This window comes from Monomorium pharaonis, chromosome 5 (assembly GCF_013373865.1).
Source record: "Monomorium pharaonis isolate MP-MQ-018 chromosome 5, ASM1337386v2, whole genome shotgun sequence".
Taxonomy (NCBI): Eukaryota; Metazoa; Arthropoda; class Insecta; order Hymenoptera; family Formicidae; genus Monomorium; species Monomorium pharaonis.
The window spans coordinates 22,761,389-22,780,164 of record NC_050471.1 but is presented as its reverse complement, the minus strand read 5'-3'; the positions used below and the strand labels follow the sequence as shown (position 1 = coordinate 22,780,164).

The 18,776-nt window shown below is 31.5% G+C and overlaps 3 protein-coding genes across 14 annotated transcripts; 2 read left to right on the top strand and 1 right to left on the bottom strand.

Moving 5' to 3' along the window:
* Positions 1-98: 98 nt before the first annotated feature.
* LOC105835157 (probable 39S ribosomal protein L23, mitochondrial) lies at positions 99-1,562 on the bottom strand. Its single transcript, XM_012678193.3, has 3 exons — positions 1,408-1,562; positions 388-667; positions 99-305 (listed from the first exon to the last, which is right to left on the bottom strand). The coding sequence occupies exons 1-3, from the start codon at positions 1,419-1,421 to the stop codon at positions 156-158; spliced, it is 444 nt and encodes a 147-aa protein (XP_012533647.1). The 5' UTR covers positions 1,422-1,562; the 3' UTR covers positions 99-155.
* A 151-nt stretch (positions 1,563-1,713) lies between these two features.
* Positions 1,714-4,593, top strand: LOC105835156 (transmembrane protein 43 homolog). Of its 6 annotated transcripts, none has more exons than XM_012678186.3 (6): positions 1,714-1,859; positions 1,927-2,126; positions 2,205-2,437; positions 2,637-2,937; positions 3,397-3,602; positions 4,183-4,593. In XM_012678186.3, exons 1-6 carry the CDS (start codon positions 1,841-1,843, stop codon positions 4,457-4,459), a joined length of 1,236 nt encoding a protein of 411 aa, XP_012533640.1. In that variant the 5' UTR covers positions 1,714-1,840; the 3' UTR covers positions 4,460-4,593. The 6 variants fall into 6 exon arrangements, with proteins under 6 accessions (XP_012533640.1, XP_012533642.1, XP_012533641.1 ...); XM_012678188.3 differs by having other exon boundaries at positions 1,714-1,855; positions 1,950-2,126; positions 4,183-4,459; XM_012678187.3 differs by having other exon boundaries at positions 1,714-1,855; positions 1,947-2,126; positions 4,183-4,459.
* A 1,198-nt stretch (positions 4,594-5,791) lies between these two features.
* LOC105835142 (sodium/hydrogen exchanger 7) lies at positions 5,792-18,609 on the top strand. Of its 7 annotated transcripts, none has more exons than XM_036287239.1 (13): positions 5,792-6,276; positions 6,962-7,188; positions 7,316-7,393; positions 7,486-7,562; positions 7,964-8,173; positions 8,410-8,660; positions 8,939-9,141; positions 9,345-9,610; positions 9,794-9,845; positions 10,751-10,807; positions 11,740-11,967; positions 12,175-12,261; positions 13,705-14,735. In XM_036287239.1, exons 1-13 carry the CDS (start codon positions 6,033-6,035, stop codon positions 13,816-13,818), a joined length of 2,094 nt encoding a protein of 697 aa, XP_036143132.1. In that variant the 5' UTR covers positions 5,792-6,032; the 3' UTR covers positions 13,819-14,735. The 7 variants fall into 7 exon arrangements, with proteins under 7 accessions (XP_036143132.1, XP_036143133.1, XP_012533606.2 ...); XM_036287241.1 differs by lacking the exon at positions 13,705-14,735 and adding an exon at positions 16,204-18,609 and having other exon boundaries at positions 5,796-6,276; XM_036287245.1 differs by lacking the exon at positions 13,705-14,735 and adding an exon at positions 15,339-18,609 and having other exon boundaries at positions 5,796-6,276.
* Positions 18,610-18,776: the final 167 nt, after the last annotated feature.

Here is an 18,776-nt window from a genome sequence, read left to right as displayed (position 1 = left end):
TATATATATATATATATATATGAGAGATTATATAAAAGTTCTTTCGAGTGTCATCAATTTAAGAATTCTGGTTGTTCGAAAAATTAAACATTTCAAAAATATTAACAAATAAAATTTATTGATTATAAATCCTTAAATATATACATATATACACATTAAATCCTAAACCAACCAGGCAATCCAGGTGCTTTGTTGGATTCTATGAAGTCTTGTAAATTCTTCTTAGCCATGTCTATACTGTCTTTGTCAAGTTCATCTTTTACATCCTTGAATAAGGCAGGAAACTCAAATGACTGGTCCTTTGGCTAAAAGAAATAAAATTAATTCTAATAAATTTTCTAATTCCTTTTTAAAGCAAAAAGTCAAAAAGTTGCCAAAAATATTAACCAATACAACATAAGCCAGTTTTCTATCATCCTCTTTAATAACAGCATTCTGCAGTCGGTCCCTCTTAAATCTACCCATAGTTATTTTTGTTCTCACTTCAACCACATCAATATTGTAAATTTTCTGTAGATAATTTTTTATGTCATGTTTGGTCATTTCCATAGAACACTGAAACTGTACAACGTTTAGAGGTTGTTTCTGTGTAGATGCAATTAGCTTCATCCAGAAATTTGGCAGGAAAACTCGTAATTGTGGATTGCCTCTTTGATACAAAGGGTAACTGAATAAAGCACAAATAAAATATCATACAAATAATATAAGTTAATTATCAATTTAATATTATAATTCAATTTAAGAATTAAGTATTTCCAAAAAGTAAAATAAAATTTTCAAATTTAATTTGAAAAGTTAAAAAATGTCATATCACGTAAGAAATATTATTGAGCACTAAATTTTTGTCTGCTGCTTTCAGTTTTAATTATATTATATATATCAGACTTGGTAACAATTTTTTTCAAAACTTTTATATACAAATTGACAGATTCGTACAAATAATCACAGAAATTTTCTAAAAAGTTATAAAATTATGCACAAAGAAATAAGGAAAAATTTTATAACACTGAAACTTTTTCAGAATTTTTATATAGATTTCAAAATTTTTCAGAATTTCTGTATAATTTTATAATTTTGTTAAAATTTCTTCGAATCTTTTTATACAAATCTTAAAATATTTCAGAACTCTTATAACTGAGAAAAACGTAGTCTCTCAATATTTTCTCAGTTTTACGTTTTGCTCAGTATTTTCAAAGTGTTTCAATTCGCATAAAAATTCTAAACAAAATTTTCACCAAGAACAATTTTATTTCAATCAATTATTATTAAAATCATATAATTTATATCCAAAATGTAATTGAATTACAAGATTAAATTAAGGTTAAAATTGTTTATCGCATTTGGAGCTTCAATTCGTCAAGATCATTACGTTATCTGATTATCACCCTAAATGCTGTTAAAACTTACAATCGTGTTGACATTGTGCTGTAAAATTTATTGAATGTTCTTTTTATATTTAAACAAATACTTCAGAAACGAACGTCAAACAATCGCTATAACCTCAAACTTAGAATCACTGTCGATTACTGTTTACAGGAATTTTTATTACCGGCAAAATTCAATTTAAAAAAATTAGAAAAGAATCTTTGTGATCAAATATAAGAAGCGAGAATTTAAAAATATTAAAAATTAACTGTTTAATTTTTTTATGTTAAAATTTGCTTTAGCAGCCCCAAGATTAAAAAAGAGTTACGTAAGTATGCGTTGGACTTTCGAGTTGACGGTAAATAGGTTCGAATCTCCGCTAAGAGGCGCCGAACGTCACGCTTTGCGTGCTTCGAGGTTCGAGGTTCGAGATTAACCAGACCGACAACCACCGACAACGGACGTTACGGACGAAATGTATCGCGCGAATGTAGGTATAATATTTTCTTTGTCTTATAAGAACGTACTGCAGCAATCACTGAGATTAACCGAGCCAAAAAGATAGAGCGTACACTTTGCAGCAGAATGGTCAGCAGAGGGGAAACGCGGACAGACTTCACCAGAATTGTTTCAGACAAGCCGCTTCTATGAATCAAACAACGCCGATGACGATCTCGGAGCAATTCAGGCAGTCATGGCTGACAGCTATAATTGGCTCCATTATGTTCGCCACTGGGATGTGCCTTCTATTTTGGAACGAGGTTTGCCACTCTTGTCCTATCGTCTTCTGATTGATTCTCCAGCCAATTTCACTGTGTCCTCTGTGCTTCCCCTTTCAGGGAAGAGCCGTGAAAGTGGCGCATTCCCTGGACGAGGCTCTGCGCAATGTGATCGTGCTTCCCAACTCGATGACACTGGCACCCGAATATGAGGGCCGCTTGATACACCTGTCAGGTCCTTTGCTGATCTCTGAACCATTGACCGAGCCAGATTACGGGATCATTATGTCAAGCGTGAAGCTGAAGAGGAGGGTTCAGATGTACCAGTGGGTTGAAATTGAGGAAGAACAAAGGTAGCGTTAGAAAGCTTGACTTTGTAACTAAAATTTATATTATTGTTTTGAAGCAAAGGCTTCCTTCAACCCTAAATTGCTGCTTTAGATGAATTTTCATCTAAGTGCTACAATTTAAGTTTAGTTATAGATAAGTCTTATTTAGTCGTAATCTTCTATACTTTTATATATATCAAATATATTAAATCTGTGTTTTCAGTTTCAGTGGAATAACCGAGGATGAGAAGCACTACTACTACACGACGGAATGGAAGGACAAACTCGTAGATTCGGACCACTTCTACATTCGTGCCGGTCATCACAATCCAAAGGAAATGCCGATCAGGAGCCAGGTGCAGATCGCGGACGAAGCGAAGATCGGCGCATTCACGCTTGGCACAGAATTGAAGAAGAAGTTCAGCGATTTTGTAGAGATCACTAGTGACGAGAGACCAGAGCAAAAGAACATTAAAATGCATTCCGGATTGTATTATCACAGTGCAGATTTGTGGAATCCACAAGTATGCCATTTGCAAGAAGTATTTTTTCTTCAAATGTAGGAATATTTAAACAATTCTTGGAAGTATTTAAAGACTAAGGCCAGTATTCATCTTCGAATCTTATTTGAAGACCATCTCAAGTAATGTCTCAATTGTTAATATGGCTTTGTGATTGGTTGATAGCATCTTAAGACTGTACTTAAGATGATCTTAAATATAATTGACTATGAATACTGGCCTAAGATTCATGTAATTACAAAGTTAAAGATGAAAGTTTTAAGATGATAAGAAACTTTCAATAATTTTTTCACAGAGATTTTTTAACTTTGTTAAATTCATAGAGAACTGTTTTTCATAGTCAGACATCTATTACTATTTGTACGTTACAAGTTTTACTTCTGTTTATTTTTATTTATCTTTAATACAGTTGTTATTTATCTTTAATACAGTTATATCTAATACAACTTGTTTTTTTTACAGGTAGGAGACATCAGAATACAATTTTCCTACGCGGGAAAACACGGGGATGTTTACTCAGTAGTCGGAATGCTGGAAAAGGACATCATTAAGCCGTATTACACTACTCATGGGGAAGAGATCTTACTTCAACGAAGACATAAGATGTCAGTGGATCAGATGTTTCATTTGGAACATGTGCATAACTACTGGCGAACCTGGACTGTCAGGTAATTTCTGGATAAAATTAAATGTAAATAGTTTGAAACTCTTTTAAAAGAAACTCTTTTAAAAATTAAAGAAACTCTTTAATTTTTTTCATGGAAATGTTTGTTATATATGTAATACAAAGTTAAATTATACATGATTTTTATCATGAAACTAGACACTACAGACGCATGCTTCGCATGCTATCTTTTTATTTTTTACTTTTTGAAAATAAATTATAACGATAGTTGTATATAAATAACCATCTATACAAATTTGACAGCTGTCGAAATTTAATCGCAATGATAGTTACGCTCGCAACACGAACCCAGACAACATAATATCCAAAATTGGGACATAAGACATATCTTATGTCCCGATTTTGGACATTGTATTATCTGGGAAATAAGAGCAACAAGAGAACCAATCAGCATTGTGGAAAACTGTCAACAATAAAATCGTTTACATGGCTTTTTTTAAAAAAGGATTATTTTATGTTATATATTTTTTATAAAATAATATATCGTAATTGAATAATTGAATGTGTGAAATATTATTATAAAACATCAATAATGTTTAAATGACATACTTTTCTTGTTGTAGAGGACTTGGGTGGTTGGTCTTATTTGTGGCAGCAACATGCTTAGCAAATATATTAAAAACAGTTATACTAAATTCTACATTTCTTTGCGGTATAATAGCTGTCGAATCTTTAACTATGTCGGTCTCCATGTCTATTAGTTTATTGGTAATTGGTTTTGCTTGGGTTTGGTATCGACCGGTCATCGGTCTTTGTTTAGCGCTAGCATCCATTTTACCATTTATTTACTCGACATTAACATCTGGCTCTCAGCAACGTGATAACTATAGAAGATTATAGATTACGTTCAAATGCCTTATAATTTATTTAATGTATATATATTTATTCAGTCTTCTCTTTTTCTCTCCTTATTTTTATATTTTTTTTTTCTTTTATACTACACACATGTGTATATTAAAAAAAACATAATTAAGAGAAAAGGAAAAGGAGAAATATTATTTGATATGAAAAAAACGTTATTTATATTTCTTTATATGAAAACTATAAGATTATAAAATCATTAATTAATTGTATTAATATGTTTCTTATATAATATTGTTTCTTATATAATATTATATAATATAGATTTTAAGTTTTAAAAAAGTTTTTATTTTTTTTAAATAATGCGATTTATTCGTCTTTGTCGATATATGACTCTCTGTCATACCATTAGCACAAATCTGTAAATAATTCTAATTATTGTTTCCAAATGCGCCTTCAAATATGAATAACATTTTAATTTTATAAGAACCACCATCATTCAGGGCCAATTGTTCCAACTTCTTGGTAAACTTACCTACCAGGTAAGCATGTATCTATCTTCATTTCATTTCTTAAATAAATAAAGATAAACATATATTTACCTGATAAGTAAGTTTACCAAGAAGTTAGAACAACCAACTCTCAATAATGTTTTAGTAAAAAATATAAATTACAAAAAAAGAATGTGCCAAACAATTTCTTTGAGAGTTTTTTAACAAAATTTTATGTTATTCGTATTTGGATTACATTGTATATGCGAGCTTATATATTGTATGTGTATCATATTTATGTGTCATATGTATATTAAATATATGTATGTCATTTTTATATTTTCTGTATATGTTTATTTGTGTATTAATTTTCTAGTCTTATAAATTTCATAATAAAAGTTTTACATAATCCTAAATATAAAAACATGTGTATTAATAAAATTAAAAAAATAATATTAATAAGACCGAAATCAGCATAAGATATTTTTAAAATAAGGATTTTCGTAATTCTGTGTTGTACATTTTGAGGAGAAAAGATGGAAGAAATATATTTTTATAAAAAAATACTCTTATGTAGTTAAATTTCTTTTATGATTCTAGTTTGATTGATTGATTTCAATTCGATTTTGATTCCTTAATTTTTTATTATATTTTTTTATTTAAATCTTCGCGATTCATAAATCATATGGTTAAATCATTTTTAGGCTGCGTTTGGAAACGTCACCCGAGTGCTCCCGGATATCATTCTATTCTTGTTGTTCGTGCTATGTGAAACAAAGATAGAATGATACCCGGAGAGCTCTCGCGTCCTCGGGTGACGTTTCCAAACGCAGCCTAAAAATGATTTAACCATATGCAGCTCAATCGTCGATAATATGAAGAACTGCGAAGAAGAATTTGTCAGGGATCGGTAAAGTTGCGCACGTAAAATCGAACTTAATCTAATGTTTCATGTGTCGATTAGTTCTTCAGCCACGTTGATTAATAAAAGGAAATTCCTGGACTTTCGAGGCTAATCAGCGTGCGTTTGTGTGTGCTGGTGTGTGTATAAATGCCTTCGTGATTTAATCGTGAATCATATTTTGGCCGCGCGCGCAGATATCGCCTGACGTTGGGCGAAGATGGCTGCAAATGGTGGCGTACGTCTCTTTCTCGTCGGAGTTTTGTGTATTTTTCTCGTGAAACTATGCAACGGTGCGGCGACGGACATCAAATTGGACGCCAAGGCGCAGCTGTTACACCGGCTCGACAGCCTCAATCTCCTGCTTTATACGTTCCTATTGATTTTAACCGTTTTAACGATATGGATGTTCAAGCACCGCCGCTTGAGGTTCCTCCATGAAACTGGTCTGGCTGTCATCTACGGTGAGAGTCGTCTGCTATCGATAATTCTTGACATTTTTCCTTCTTTTTTATTTTACGATCTAGTACAGTTATGATACAAGTGAATTGCATAAGCGAGTGTTGGTTACAAAGACACGAACAGCACTTGTCACTTTTCACCGAATCTTTTTTCTATTTATGGAAAGACAACTTGCAATTTTTGCAGTAACATCAATTTGTTTATCCGTATACGCTTGAAATTTCGGTCCTATCTTTAGATTTTTTATATGTAATTAACTGCAGAAAAAACTACAATACTTATAATGTTATTAGTAATATATTTAATAATAAAAACATTTTGTGAGATTAATAAGTTTACGAAATTGTTGTAAAACAATTATCAAATAATAATTTTCTTATATAACTTCTTACATATAGATATTTAAAGTTTTTAAATAATAAAATATTTAAATGTTAATTCTATCTTGACAGTGTATATTGAATAAAATTTATTTACTTGTGTTGCTATAATTTTTAAGATTTTTTCTTCAAAAAGATAGATTTGTAAATAATTTCATAATTATTCGTAGTAATTATTCAGTTTAGCTACGCATCCTCGAATATTGATGTAATTATGCATCACTATTAAATTGCTTTTTTTGGTGTATAATTTTAATGATTATGCTGAAGACAATTCTATTTATGTATGAAATCTTGGTTGTTACAGGCTTGATCATAGGAGCGATAATACGCTATGGTTTTACAACGAGCAGCACTATTCTGCACATGCCGGTGGTACCTGACAATTCTAGCAAATACAACCAATCTGTACCACCGGACACATTATGGTTACGTTTCCCAGAAGATAAAGGTGGTGGTATTGTGAAGAACAAAACGTTTGCATATTCATTTCGTGGCGAAATCTACAAAGAAGATAACGAAATTGATTTGAAGGTGAATGAGTCATCCGTTGAGACGATAAGTCGCATTAGTCGTTTTTAAATGAGTAGATAATTATTACAGTAAACTTAAAGTAATCCTGCCTTTAAGTCGGTTGACTTTGTGATAACGGTTGTTGCAGGCGACTTTTGATCCTGAAATATTTTTCAATATTATATTACCTCCCATTATCTTCCACGCTGGATATAGTTTGAAGCGTGTAAGTACAGTTTTATTGTATTAAAAAAACTCAGTAATGATATATACAATTTGATTTCTATGTATAATTTGCTGATAAATGAATGCTTGCAGAGATACTTTTTCAGGAATCTGGGTGCGATTCTTATGTATGCTTTGATAGGAACCTCCATATCAGCTTTTGTTATTGGGTAAGTTCTTTTTTTGGCATTATTTTTATTGTTATTTATTTTTTTGGGGGTGTGTGACAGAAATAACGTTAATTTATATATCGCCTGTTTATGTATTTTATGTTTGTTAATATTTGTTAATATTTTTTTTCTTGGAAAAAAGCATTATTTTTATATCTATCTCACACTTGATTAATTACTTTTTATTATTTACCACATGTTTAAGAAAGCGGATGTCTTTCTTAGCAACAGGCAAACTATGTTTACAAAAATTACCACGTATTTTATTATGTATTGCTCGTACTTTGATCAGGGTTATCTGCTTTCTTTCTAGCGTTGTTTGTAACCAAGAGCAATTCATGTTTTTCTTTCAACAATGTATATAAATTTCTTCAATAAGGCGAATTGTTTTATCTGTGCAGGGCTCTGATGTATGGCTTTGTACAACTGATACCACATCTTTCCACGTCGTTCACGTTTCTGGATACCCTGTACTTCGGCGCTTTAATATCTCCTACGGATCCCCTGACAATAATATCCATTTTCAACGATCTACATGTAGATGTTAATCTGTACGCTTTGGTATTCGGCGAGAGTGTGCTAAACGATGCGGTCGCCATTGTACTTAGCGGGTTAGTAAACGAATGTTCTACAAAATTAACTGCATTTTTCTTGATTTATGACCGAATCAATTTTTTTTCTGCAAAGAAATTCTTGCAGAAAAAAAATAGAGGATTTGAAATTGGCCGAAAAAGAGCCTGGAACAGATTTCGCGTATAAAAAAGTGGACATCTAAAAATACGTTATAGTTTAGCAATATATATCTAACATAAATGCAATATTGAGAACATAAATTCCGATATTTTAGTTCGATACAAAACTACGCGGAGCGATACCAGTCGGGATCAGGCGGTTTTGAGACCGTGGCGTTTTTCCAAGCGTTTGGAGACTTTGTTAAAATATTTAGTCTCTCCCTCTTTATTGGTGCTACTATGGGATGCATCACTGCATTATTGACGAAATTCACCAGAGTGCGAGACTTTCCTCTCTTGGAATCTGCATTATTTGTTTTAATGTCCTATAGTACATTTTTAATCGCTGAAGCTGCCGATCTTACAGGTAATTTACAATATTTGCGCATACATTATATTCAATTATGACATTAACAGTAAAAAATTATATATTTTTTAAAAAACCAGTATACCTATTAACAAAAAGAATTAAATAGTTAACAATTTTTTTATGTAGAAAGAAATTTTTTTAAAATAAAATAAAAGAAGTTTTTTTAAAATTTTTTTTACATAAGTAAAAAGTAAAATTAATGTCTATTTAAAAACAAAATTTAATTAAAAAAAAAACACTTTACGTCAATCTAATGTTTTATTATGAAATTTTAGGTGTAGTTGCTGTTCTCTTTTGTGGAATATGCCAGGCTCATTACACGTACAACAATCTGAGCCCGGACTCGCGTCAGCGCACGAAACAGCTGTTTGAGCTATTGAATTTCTTAGCCGAGAATTTCATATTTAGTTACATCGGCGTTTCGATGTTTACTTTCCCGAAACACCATTTCGATCCTGGTTTTATCTTTGCAGGATTTGTATCCTTACAATGTGTACACATTTACGGAACGTTATTGCACGCTTCTTTTTCGATTTCAAGACGATTTTGTGAGAGAATCGTTTCAGTTTAACATAATTCGTAACACACAATTGCCGAAAAAATATCGTTAGATATTAAGTAAATTTTATTTAATTAATTTAATTTATAAAATATTGTATCCTTAACACATATTGTCCTCAGTTATGCGCGTTATTGGGTCGCGCAGTTAACGTTTATCCGCTGTCCTTTATATTGAATCTGGCGCGCAAGCCAAAAATATCGTTAAACTATCAGCACATGCTGTTCTTCGCAGGATTACGTGGCGCAATGAGCTTTGCTCTTGCCATCAGGAACACCGTGTCAGACGCCAGGCAAGCTATGTTGACCACAACTAGTTTGATCGTTATACTGACGGTTATTTTACAAGGTGGCGCAACAACGCAGTTTTTAAGCTGGTTCAATATTCCGTGAGTATCATTTAATTCAATATCAATTTGTTTCTTTTATTAATATAAGAGCTATATAATAAAAAAACAAGAAACAAATTCTTTTCTGATATTAATGATTTGTCATTTATTATTCTATTGGATTAATTGCGAATATAATTAGTTTTTTATTGTATCACTTAAATTATGCTTTCGCTTTTGTAGAGTCGGTGTAGATGAGGAAATAGAAGGACTTTCTCATAACGGAACGCGCAGTGTAAGTATGACAATTTTGATTCGACAATTGTGTTCTGTCTAGAAGAATGAGTATTCTATAATGCAGAATAGAGAATTATGTTATTTAGACTGTTTGCATATACATATATATTTATTTATTTATTTAGATTAATATGTTTATGCGTTTGTGTAAATTTCGACACTACACATGGCTAAGTATGATTAACAGTAAGATTAGCCGAGTTTTTTTTATCAATCGACAAATTAAAAAACTATGGTTATTTCAATACAGCAAAATTTTGCATGTGTAAAGCAGTGTTCTTCTACTCTGTAGGATTATAAATAAGAATATTTGTTTTAAAAAGACATGAAAGTGAAGGCATTTGTGCATGCAAGCATAATTGATTTATCATTTCATAATAATCTTTATATTTTTGACAGTGTCTTTTATGACAAATCTCAGGTATACAACTTGTTGGACATCATCAGAATGCGTACTGATCAGCTGAATTTTTTTATTATAAAATAAAATTAAAGAATTTTGTTTTGTTACATTTCTGCTAGTTTTCTTTTAATAAGTAGTAATGAAAAAATATTTGAAAAGTAATATTGGAGTATCATATATATAAATTCAAAAAATTAACAGTGATCAAAGTGTCACAGCTATATCTGTATGCAATTTTTTCTTTTTGATTAAGTATGTACTTTAAGTTGAAGTGTGTACTTCACTTAAAAGTACCTGAAGTATATATTTGAAGTACATACTCCAGCTAGAAGTATAGTACTATCTAAATGATACCTGATCTCCGCATTTATGAACTTGCATGCATGCTTGTTATGTTACTTTGTGACATTGTACAGTGTAAATTGTGAATACTTGCGGCTAGGAGAATGCGAGCATGCGAATGTTATTTACAAGGCGATTTAATCTATCAATGTTGATAGTCTGCCGGCGAGGGTGGCTACAGTGATCTGGACATGCACAGAGGAAGAAGTCCGCCGGTATGTTATCATAATTAAAGATTGATTTGACGCACTTTCTGTTTCTCAAATTGAGAGTTTAGACGACTCGATTTATTTAACAAATTTTCTTCCTGTGTATTCCGATGACTCACCTATTTTCACAGATCGATTTAATATTCACACACAAATAATGATGCGCATTAATATATACATGTATATGCATACAGCTCACAGCATGATGTCATTGTTGTAACCAATTTTCGTAAAAGTAATTGCATGTTTCAAGTGTCACTTGATACTTTGTTAATTGAAATAGAAATGATTTTAAAAAAAATAATGTAGCACATAAATGTAGATGTTATATTATTTATAAATTCATATGATGTGCTTTGTGGTGGTCATGTGCAAGTTGCAGATTTATTTTATTAAGGCTTGTGATCGAACTCGTTGACTGCACGTGCCTTTCTGATTATTTTTTTCAGTATGTGGTTTTTGTTATCCATTCTGTATGTTAAAGTAGCTGGAGAACACTGATATATTTTCATTTATTAACAGTACCTACACAGACATGTTTTAATATGGGACACCAGAATCACGATCAATATTTAAGCATGTATTTTTCATAATTAATAACAAAGGTAAAGTCAAACATTCAAAGAGAATTAATATATTGATGTTTGTATCATTATAACATATTCAGATATATACGTTGCAATTTTGATACAATATATTTGAATTAATATGTCGATGTTGTTAACAATGTTGTACAATTTTATGTTTAAAAAGAGAAGAATTAGAAATATACATTATACCTAATTGAATCTTATTTTAACGCGTTAATAAATATGCCGTATATATGTTTATGAATAACGAAAGGGATGTATTTTTTTTTTGTCTTAAGATTAAAGTAGAAAAATTTGCAGAATCATACAGGATGGATAACTGATTGATTCATTGTTCACATTTCACAGTATAATTCTATGCAGGACGGAACGTTGCCAGGCGGCGGCAGTAGTAGCGGTGGTGTCGGCGGCACAAAACCTAACGAAAAGGCACTGCTCGCGAGAATTTGGGGCGACTTCGATACCAAATACATGAAGCCCCTATTAACACACTCCAGGCCTACGTTATTAGAAACGTTACCGGTCTGTTGTAGTCCTCTAGCGAGAATCCTCACGACTACGCAACAGATGACGCAGGTACAATATCGTTCAAGTTGTAAACTGAAAACATTTTTATATAGTTAGAATATGTGATATAATTTATTATATTATTATTATATGATACGATATGATTGAATGCAATTATAAGTTAAAAGATAATTAGAATAAGATACAATATGATAAAATCTGATAATTGTGAAAATAATTTTATGATATTTATAATGATATAATATATTGCGGCAGGATGAAGTTGCAAGAAAAGTCGATTCGGATTCAGATTTCTGCTTGGAAGATCGCGAAATGGAGCGACGCAGGACCAACGTTCAGCCGGTGAGTTTCCATCAGCCTAATCTCAATTACACTGTTAATCCGTGCTATCAGCCTAACAACAGCACTACAGACGTCAGCACTAATCCGGACGAGCCCTATGTAATTCTTAATTTACACAGAAGATAGAACTAACAGCAATCCTAACACCACCACCTTTTGTGTATCTAAATCGTTTTAGGCAGAAGAGAGGGAAAGAGGTAGAATGGAAGAGTTGTACATACATATATCGTACGCGTTAAACGCAGAGTTATAATTGAACTTAATTTAATTCTTATGTAACTTATGTGCTTCACATTCGTATTTGTTTTTTATAGTCGCGGATTTCATGAAAAACATATTTTTGCACATATTTTGCTTTATATGACGAAGATAACTGACATTTTACAAATAAATCTCATATTTTTTTTTTTTCCAAATCTTTGAGTGTAAACAACAATAGTCAGCGACTACGTGTGTGTACACTATACATTTCTACGCATGTTCTCTATATTATAAATGTAACAGACAATATGTAGACAAGATGTAATGTTGTAATCGCGCGAATGTCACTTTACATTAAAATCGCCTCTTCCTTCTTTCGTTCTTTTATATAAAACACGAGCTTGGATATTTATTGCACGTAAGACTAATTTTATCTGATTAATATAATTTCTCTTGTTTTCGATTTTTCTCGATTGAAAACGGTAATAGCGATAGGAATCGAGAATTCGGGTGTGATAGCAACGTAAAGAAAAATCTATTTTTGAGATTGAAAAAAAGAGTTTAAAAGTTTACAAAAGATAGAGGAAGTCAAATCTACGAACAAATAACGTAACGTAACATTATAAATAATTATAATGATAAACTGTCATCAATTAATGAATAAAGTCTCAAGTCTTACGGTGCTGTCGCAGTCAATTTCGAAAATAACAATGACAACTGTAAATACACCGTTGAACTTTCAACAAATCTGCTTGCTTATTAAGAATTAAAGGGAATGTACGTATGCTGTTTGTTAATGCAAACCAATTTTTTAATGCTCTGTTTCAATCTTATATTAATACCGTACGTAAATTGAGACAGACGATGAAATGTTGACGATCCAATCGCCGTTGTGTGCAAGTGACTCCTCGTAACTACGTATTCTTTACTGTCAAAGTGATTTTATATAACTGTGCAGCAGATAATTATTCTAGTCAATGATTGCCTACATACGATAGATACATAATGAAAATTATTAAATGGACAATAGCGTGTGATATTATAATAACTTCATATAATGACGGAACAATTTTTTATTTATATAAATTCGATTTGAAAATTATGTTTAATGTATGTAAAAGAGGACAAGCTTCTCCGACCTGTTTTACGCTTTTATATTGCTTTTTTTCACTTTAGAGGGAAAAATCACAGTCAGACATTGCACTTTTGACCGTTTTGACTTTTTTCCATCGGTTTTTTTAGAGAAAGAGAAACGATGACAATGATGATGATGATGATGGTGCTTTTGATTCTGATAACGAAGACCTCAGAATCATCGGAATGGAGAACGAATTTATTCCATTACGAACGTTGTAGCCAGGAAAAGTCGACGAACGATCTACGTATATCTAAGATAGGACAAATTCTTCTCTTTGAACAATAGCGAATAGGTCGTATTACACGCGGTGATTTTCCGAAAGTATTAACATGTACAAATAGTGATAATTTAGAAAGTGGAGATGATCGGGAGTTATGTCGTTTTTTCGAGTTGTATCTATATCAAATTATATCTATATAGAGAGTGTTAAAAGAGGAGAAAATTCGAGACTTGGAGAGTACGCGGCACTCATTGAACTGAATAAAAAAAAATACTTTTTTTAATCTCAATCAAACGTTTCTCGAAATCTAGTTTTAACGAGCGGGTGCCACGTGCGCGAGCACTCTCGAATTCTTTCTTTTCTGAACACCGGAACGTTTGCCAAACTCTTCGCAAGGTCGAGCATTAAACATAATTTTCAGTGTTTATTCTAATCACGAAAGAATTGAAGGCGAGTGTGGCAATACGTAAAGACGGAAAAGATATTGAAGTTCTGTTGCTGCTGTGATCATTTAATCTCCGCGAAACTTAGTCACACCGTGTAAGAAGTTATATTTATTTCTAAGTTGACAAGTAGGAAAAGAGTATTCATACATCTTATCTCTTTTGAAATAATTTTACATGAAAACACAATATTTCTAACAGAATAAGGGTTATCACACACAAAAATAACATAAGCTGAATAAGCATAGCATAAGAACCAATCAATTCCCAGCATAAAGTCGCCATATTGATATACATAAAATGTTTATTGGCCTAGAGCTCTTATGCTATGCATATGCAAGTTATGCCATTTCGTGTGGAATGGCCCTAAATCGTTTTTGTTTACATAAGAGCGCAAGATTAACATTATCGAGTAGTTATTATTGACTATTACCGTTTCTATTTTTTAATTAATGTTATTTTATGCCAAAAATATTCTAAAGATTTTTTCACTTTTTTATCAATTATTTCTTTTATTTTAATAAAATACTTGGTAAAATATTGATAAAATAACTTGAGAAAATATTTTTAATCTTTTTTATTTTTAGAATAACTAACTGCTAATAATAATATACTACTGATAAACATACTTTTTAATAAATAAAAATCTTGTTATTTCTATAGTGTTAATTTTTTCCTTTATGTAAAATTATACTCAAAAGGATAAGACATGCAAATATTTCTTTTGTCCATTGGGTACGTTCGGCAAAGTGAATCTGAGGCATCTGGAGGCTCTGTTGATACATTATGTCTTTGTTATTTACTGAAATTGAACAAAGATAGAATGAAGTAAGAGAGCACTCCGACGTCTCAGATTTGCTTTGCCGAACGCAGTAATTGTAATCCTTAAGCGTCTTTTTGCATGTAGTCAAGTTTTTAATGCGGAAGAATCTTTGGCATTAATCATCTTGCGCTCTGCTGGCATACTTATTCGTTTAATAACTGCATGCCGCAATGTACTACTTCATACGTACCTATATTTATTTTACGCTGTTTTCTCCTTTTAGTTGTATATTTTTATATTATTTATTCACAGACAAGCGTCAGGAGCTCTGCACGTAGATTGCAGTTGTGAACATGATATTTTTGGCGTCTTTAAGATTTATTTTATGACCCGATCTTTATATATTTCATTGTTGCCGATGATTTGTCCACGCATATACGTTAAGTATTGAATTGTTAAACGTTTATCTAAATATAAGACACACACACACACACACACACACATTAAATTGTTGCTAATTTTAAAAACGTTATTGCGAGGAATTTTATCGAACACTTAATTTCTTTAAGCCTTATTAAAATCTCCGGCAGTGATATTGCAGGCTTATACACTTATATTTGTATTAATGTAACTATTATTACTTATGAGTTGTTAATGAAGTCAATATTGCAAACGCAATGATAGTTTTTAGGCGTGATACTTGAGGCAACGAAACCACAACTTTTGTTTGGGCGATTGTCATTTTTGCTTTTTGTTTTATTATATATAGCATACTGTAAAAAATAATGAATTACATACGTATATACAAAGTAGGAAATTGACGAAATTTAAATATAATGTGGCTTTCTACTGGCAAATTAGCAAGTATATCTCGCAGATTTTTATAAATAGTACTAAAGCTGAAAAGTTTTTTTTCTGACCTCGCGAATTAGATTCAATTTGAAGTTTTCGAGTTTTGATTCAAAGTTTTAGATTCCAGACCTATTTCAATAATACAACAATCACAACCGGACCGCTCTGTAAATACAATCTCTCAATCTATGTACGTGATACGTAAAAGTTGTTATACACCGGAATTGAATCTATTGTAATCTAATAACGTCGAATGGCATACATGTGAGAGAGAATATGGTTTTAGAGTCGATTCTTGATGTGTGTTTAATACTTTGTGGGACAGCTGGGGACCGTGATGATGGGAGAAGTTAGTCCGGGACCACTACCGCTGCACACACGAGTCGCCCTGCCAGGTCTGGTCGGCAGACACTTGTAAAATCTTTTTTTATAGCCGATTGATCATTTTATTTTACCTCACTCGTTCACATATGGCTTCTGTTCGTTATCAATTCAAAATTGGCTGTACGATGATTTTAGATTATATTTATTACTTATCACTATTATATAATAAATCAATATTATAAATTATTTCTAATTATTTCAGAAGTTTTTGTCAAGGCAACAAGACTATGTTAATAGTAAAGATTAGAACCAATTAATAATATCTAATAATATCTCTCATAACGTGCTGCCGATTTTGATGATGAGTCTTTCTAAGCGATTGCTATGATTGCTATGATTGAAAGCTCACAATAAGCGCTCTAAGAATTACAGTCGAAGTTACTCTAAGGGTCGGTTGTTCCAACTTCTTGGTAAATTTACCTATCAGGTAAATATATGTTTGTCTTTATTTATTTAAGAAAAGAAATGAAGATAGACACATACTTACATGGTAGGTAAACAATCGGCCCTAAAAGCTTTTTGAGAAACCGGTTGTGCTTCCTGTGCAATTTTTAATAAAATAAAATGGAAAATACGACATTTTTAGTCAGGACAAATTTCCAGTACGTATGTGTTACACGTTCATTAGTTTGATTAAGTTTGTAAGTAGATTAATTTTGATAATTATGCCATTATGTTGATTACTTTTTCGCGAACTTTAATTACATAGTTCTGAATGTGATGAAAGTCATGATGTGTACAGAATGAGTCGCGCGATTTGTTACATGTTAATATCTTATTTATTCTTATGACATAATAATTATTATTATGTAATTATATATAATTATGTATAGTTATTCGAAATATCTGCTGAATTTTTTTATGGCTTAATGAAAAATGCATCATTTATTTGTCAATTATATGATTATATAAAAAGCAAAACTATATCTCTGTTTTTCTTGTGTAATATAATATTTAGTGTATAAATAATGTATTCTTTTTTATAAGCCTAAAACGCTATTATTAAGATTTTGTTAAAAATTTAAAATACTGAGATATTAACTTGTTATAGATACGCGATTCACATACAATAGCTACGAATTGTAAAAATTATAGCTAATACGTCGATGAAATAATATATGATATAACGCAAGAATCGATTTGTATCTAATCGATATGCATCCGAATACATGTAATGATGAAGCTGAATTAGTTCAGAATTAGAGACATGCGGTAAGATTTATATAATACATCTTGGTTCCCGGAACAGACTATGTAGATTGAATTATATCACGCATTACGCGAATCTGTTGTACTTGAAGATGTTTCGCATTGATTTGACGACAGATAAAATGTCATGCTTCTCGTATCTTTCGAATCTTTCGGTCTCGTAAAACTACTTAATTTAGATATTTACAGCAATCGGCGAATTGACTTTGCCGTTATGTACAAAACCTAGCTACTACTTATGCAGAGTGCAGGGCACTCCGTCTCAATGTTCGCGATAATACTTTAAGACTCCATTGCCTCGCTGCAATTATATCAAATTGTCATTACCAAAGGCGAGAAATCGTGTGAATTTTTTCATAACTGGAAAACTGTTGTTGTCTTCAGAAAGAAATTCATATATGATTTTTCGATTTTTATAATAGTTTTAATTTTTAATTGTTATAATAAATAAAAATTATGTGTTACTATACTGTATAATTGTAATGATTTTTAAAACATAGTAGCAGCTGCAGGCGATCGCAAATTTTAATCACATATTCTTAAAGTAAATGTACAACGCGACAATGTACAAGACGGGTTTAAAGGGATTTTTTTAATTTGTACTTTCGAGGAGGGAGTATATATGTCGGCTTCCTGATATTGTTACGCAAATTTTCTGGTCGTGGTAGAATAACGTTAGATCTACGGGTTCCCCTCCAAAAGAATTTTATAAGTTATAATTCTTGAATAAGAATGCGAATACGGCGCGAAAATGCGAAAGGACTTTTAATTTAGTCGTTGGCTGTGAAGATTTAATAAAATTGCGGAGATATAGATATTAGGAGGGTTAATCCTCAGGAAAAGACAGGAAGACGTTTAAATAGCATTATATTTATTAAACGTGTGCCGATTTGCGATTTAATTCCTCGAAATAAGCATGGCGTTCGTAAAAAGGATTTGTTGTAAGACAAGTTGTAATGACCTGCGAGCAAAATTGCAATGTAGGAATGAACGCATTGTGCTCCTTCGTATAGATATTCGTGTTCGTGAATTCGTTGTATAATATATAATCCTAACATGCAATGAATATAACAACGTTGTGATACCATGTACCACACTTTGCAATGTTTAATAAAGTATTTGTAAATATATATACAAACTGTCTATCTCTTAAATATTATTTCAAGAAGCCTGAAAAGTTGTAAGAGCAAAGATACTTATTAGTTAGGACAGTTCTCAGAATTTTACAGAGTTCTTTAAAATTCTTTGTATAATTTTTAAGTCCCACATGACTTGGACTAATTTTAATCTTAAGAAAATTAGTTA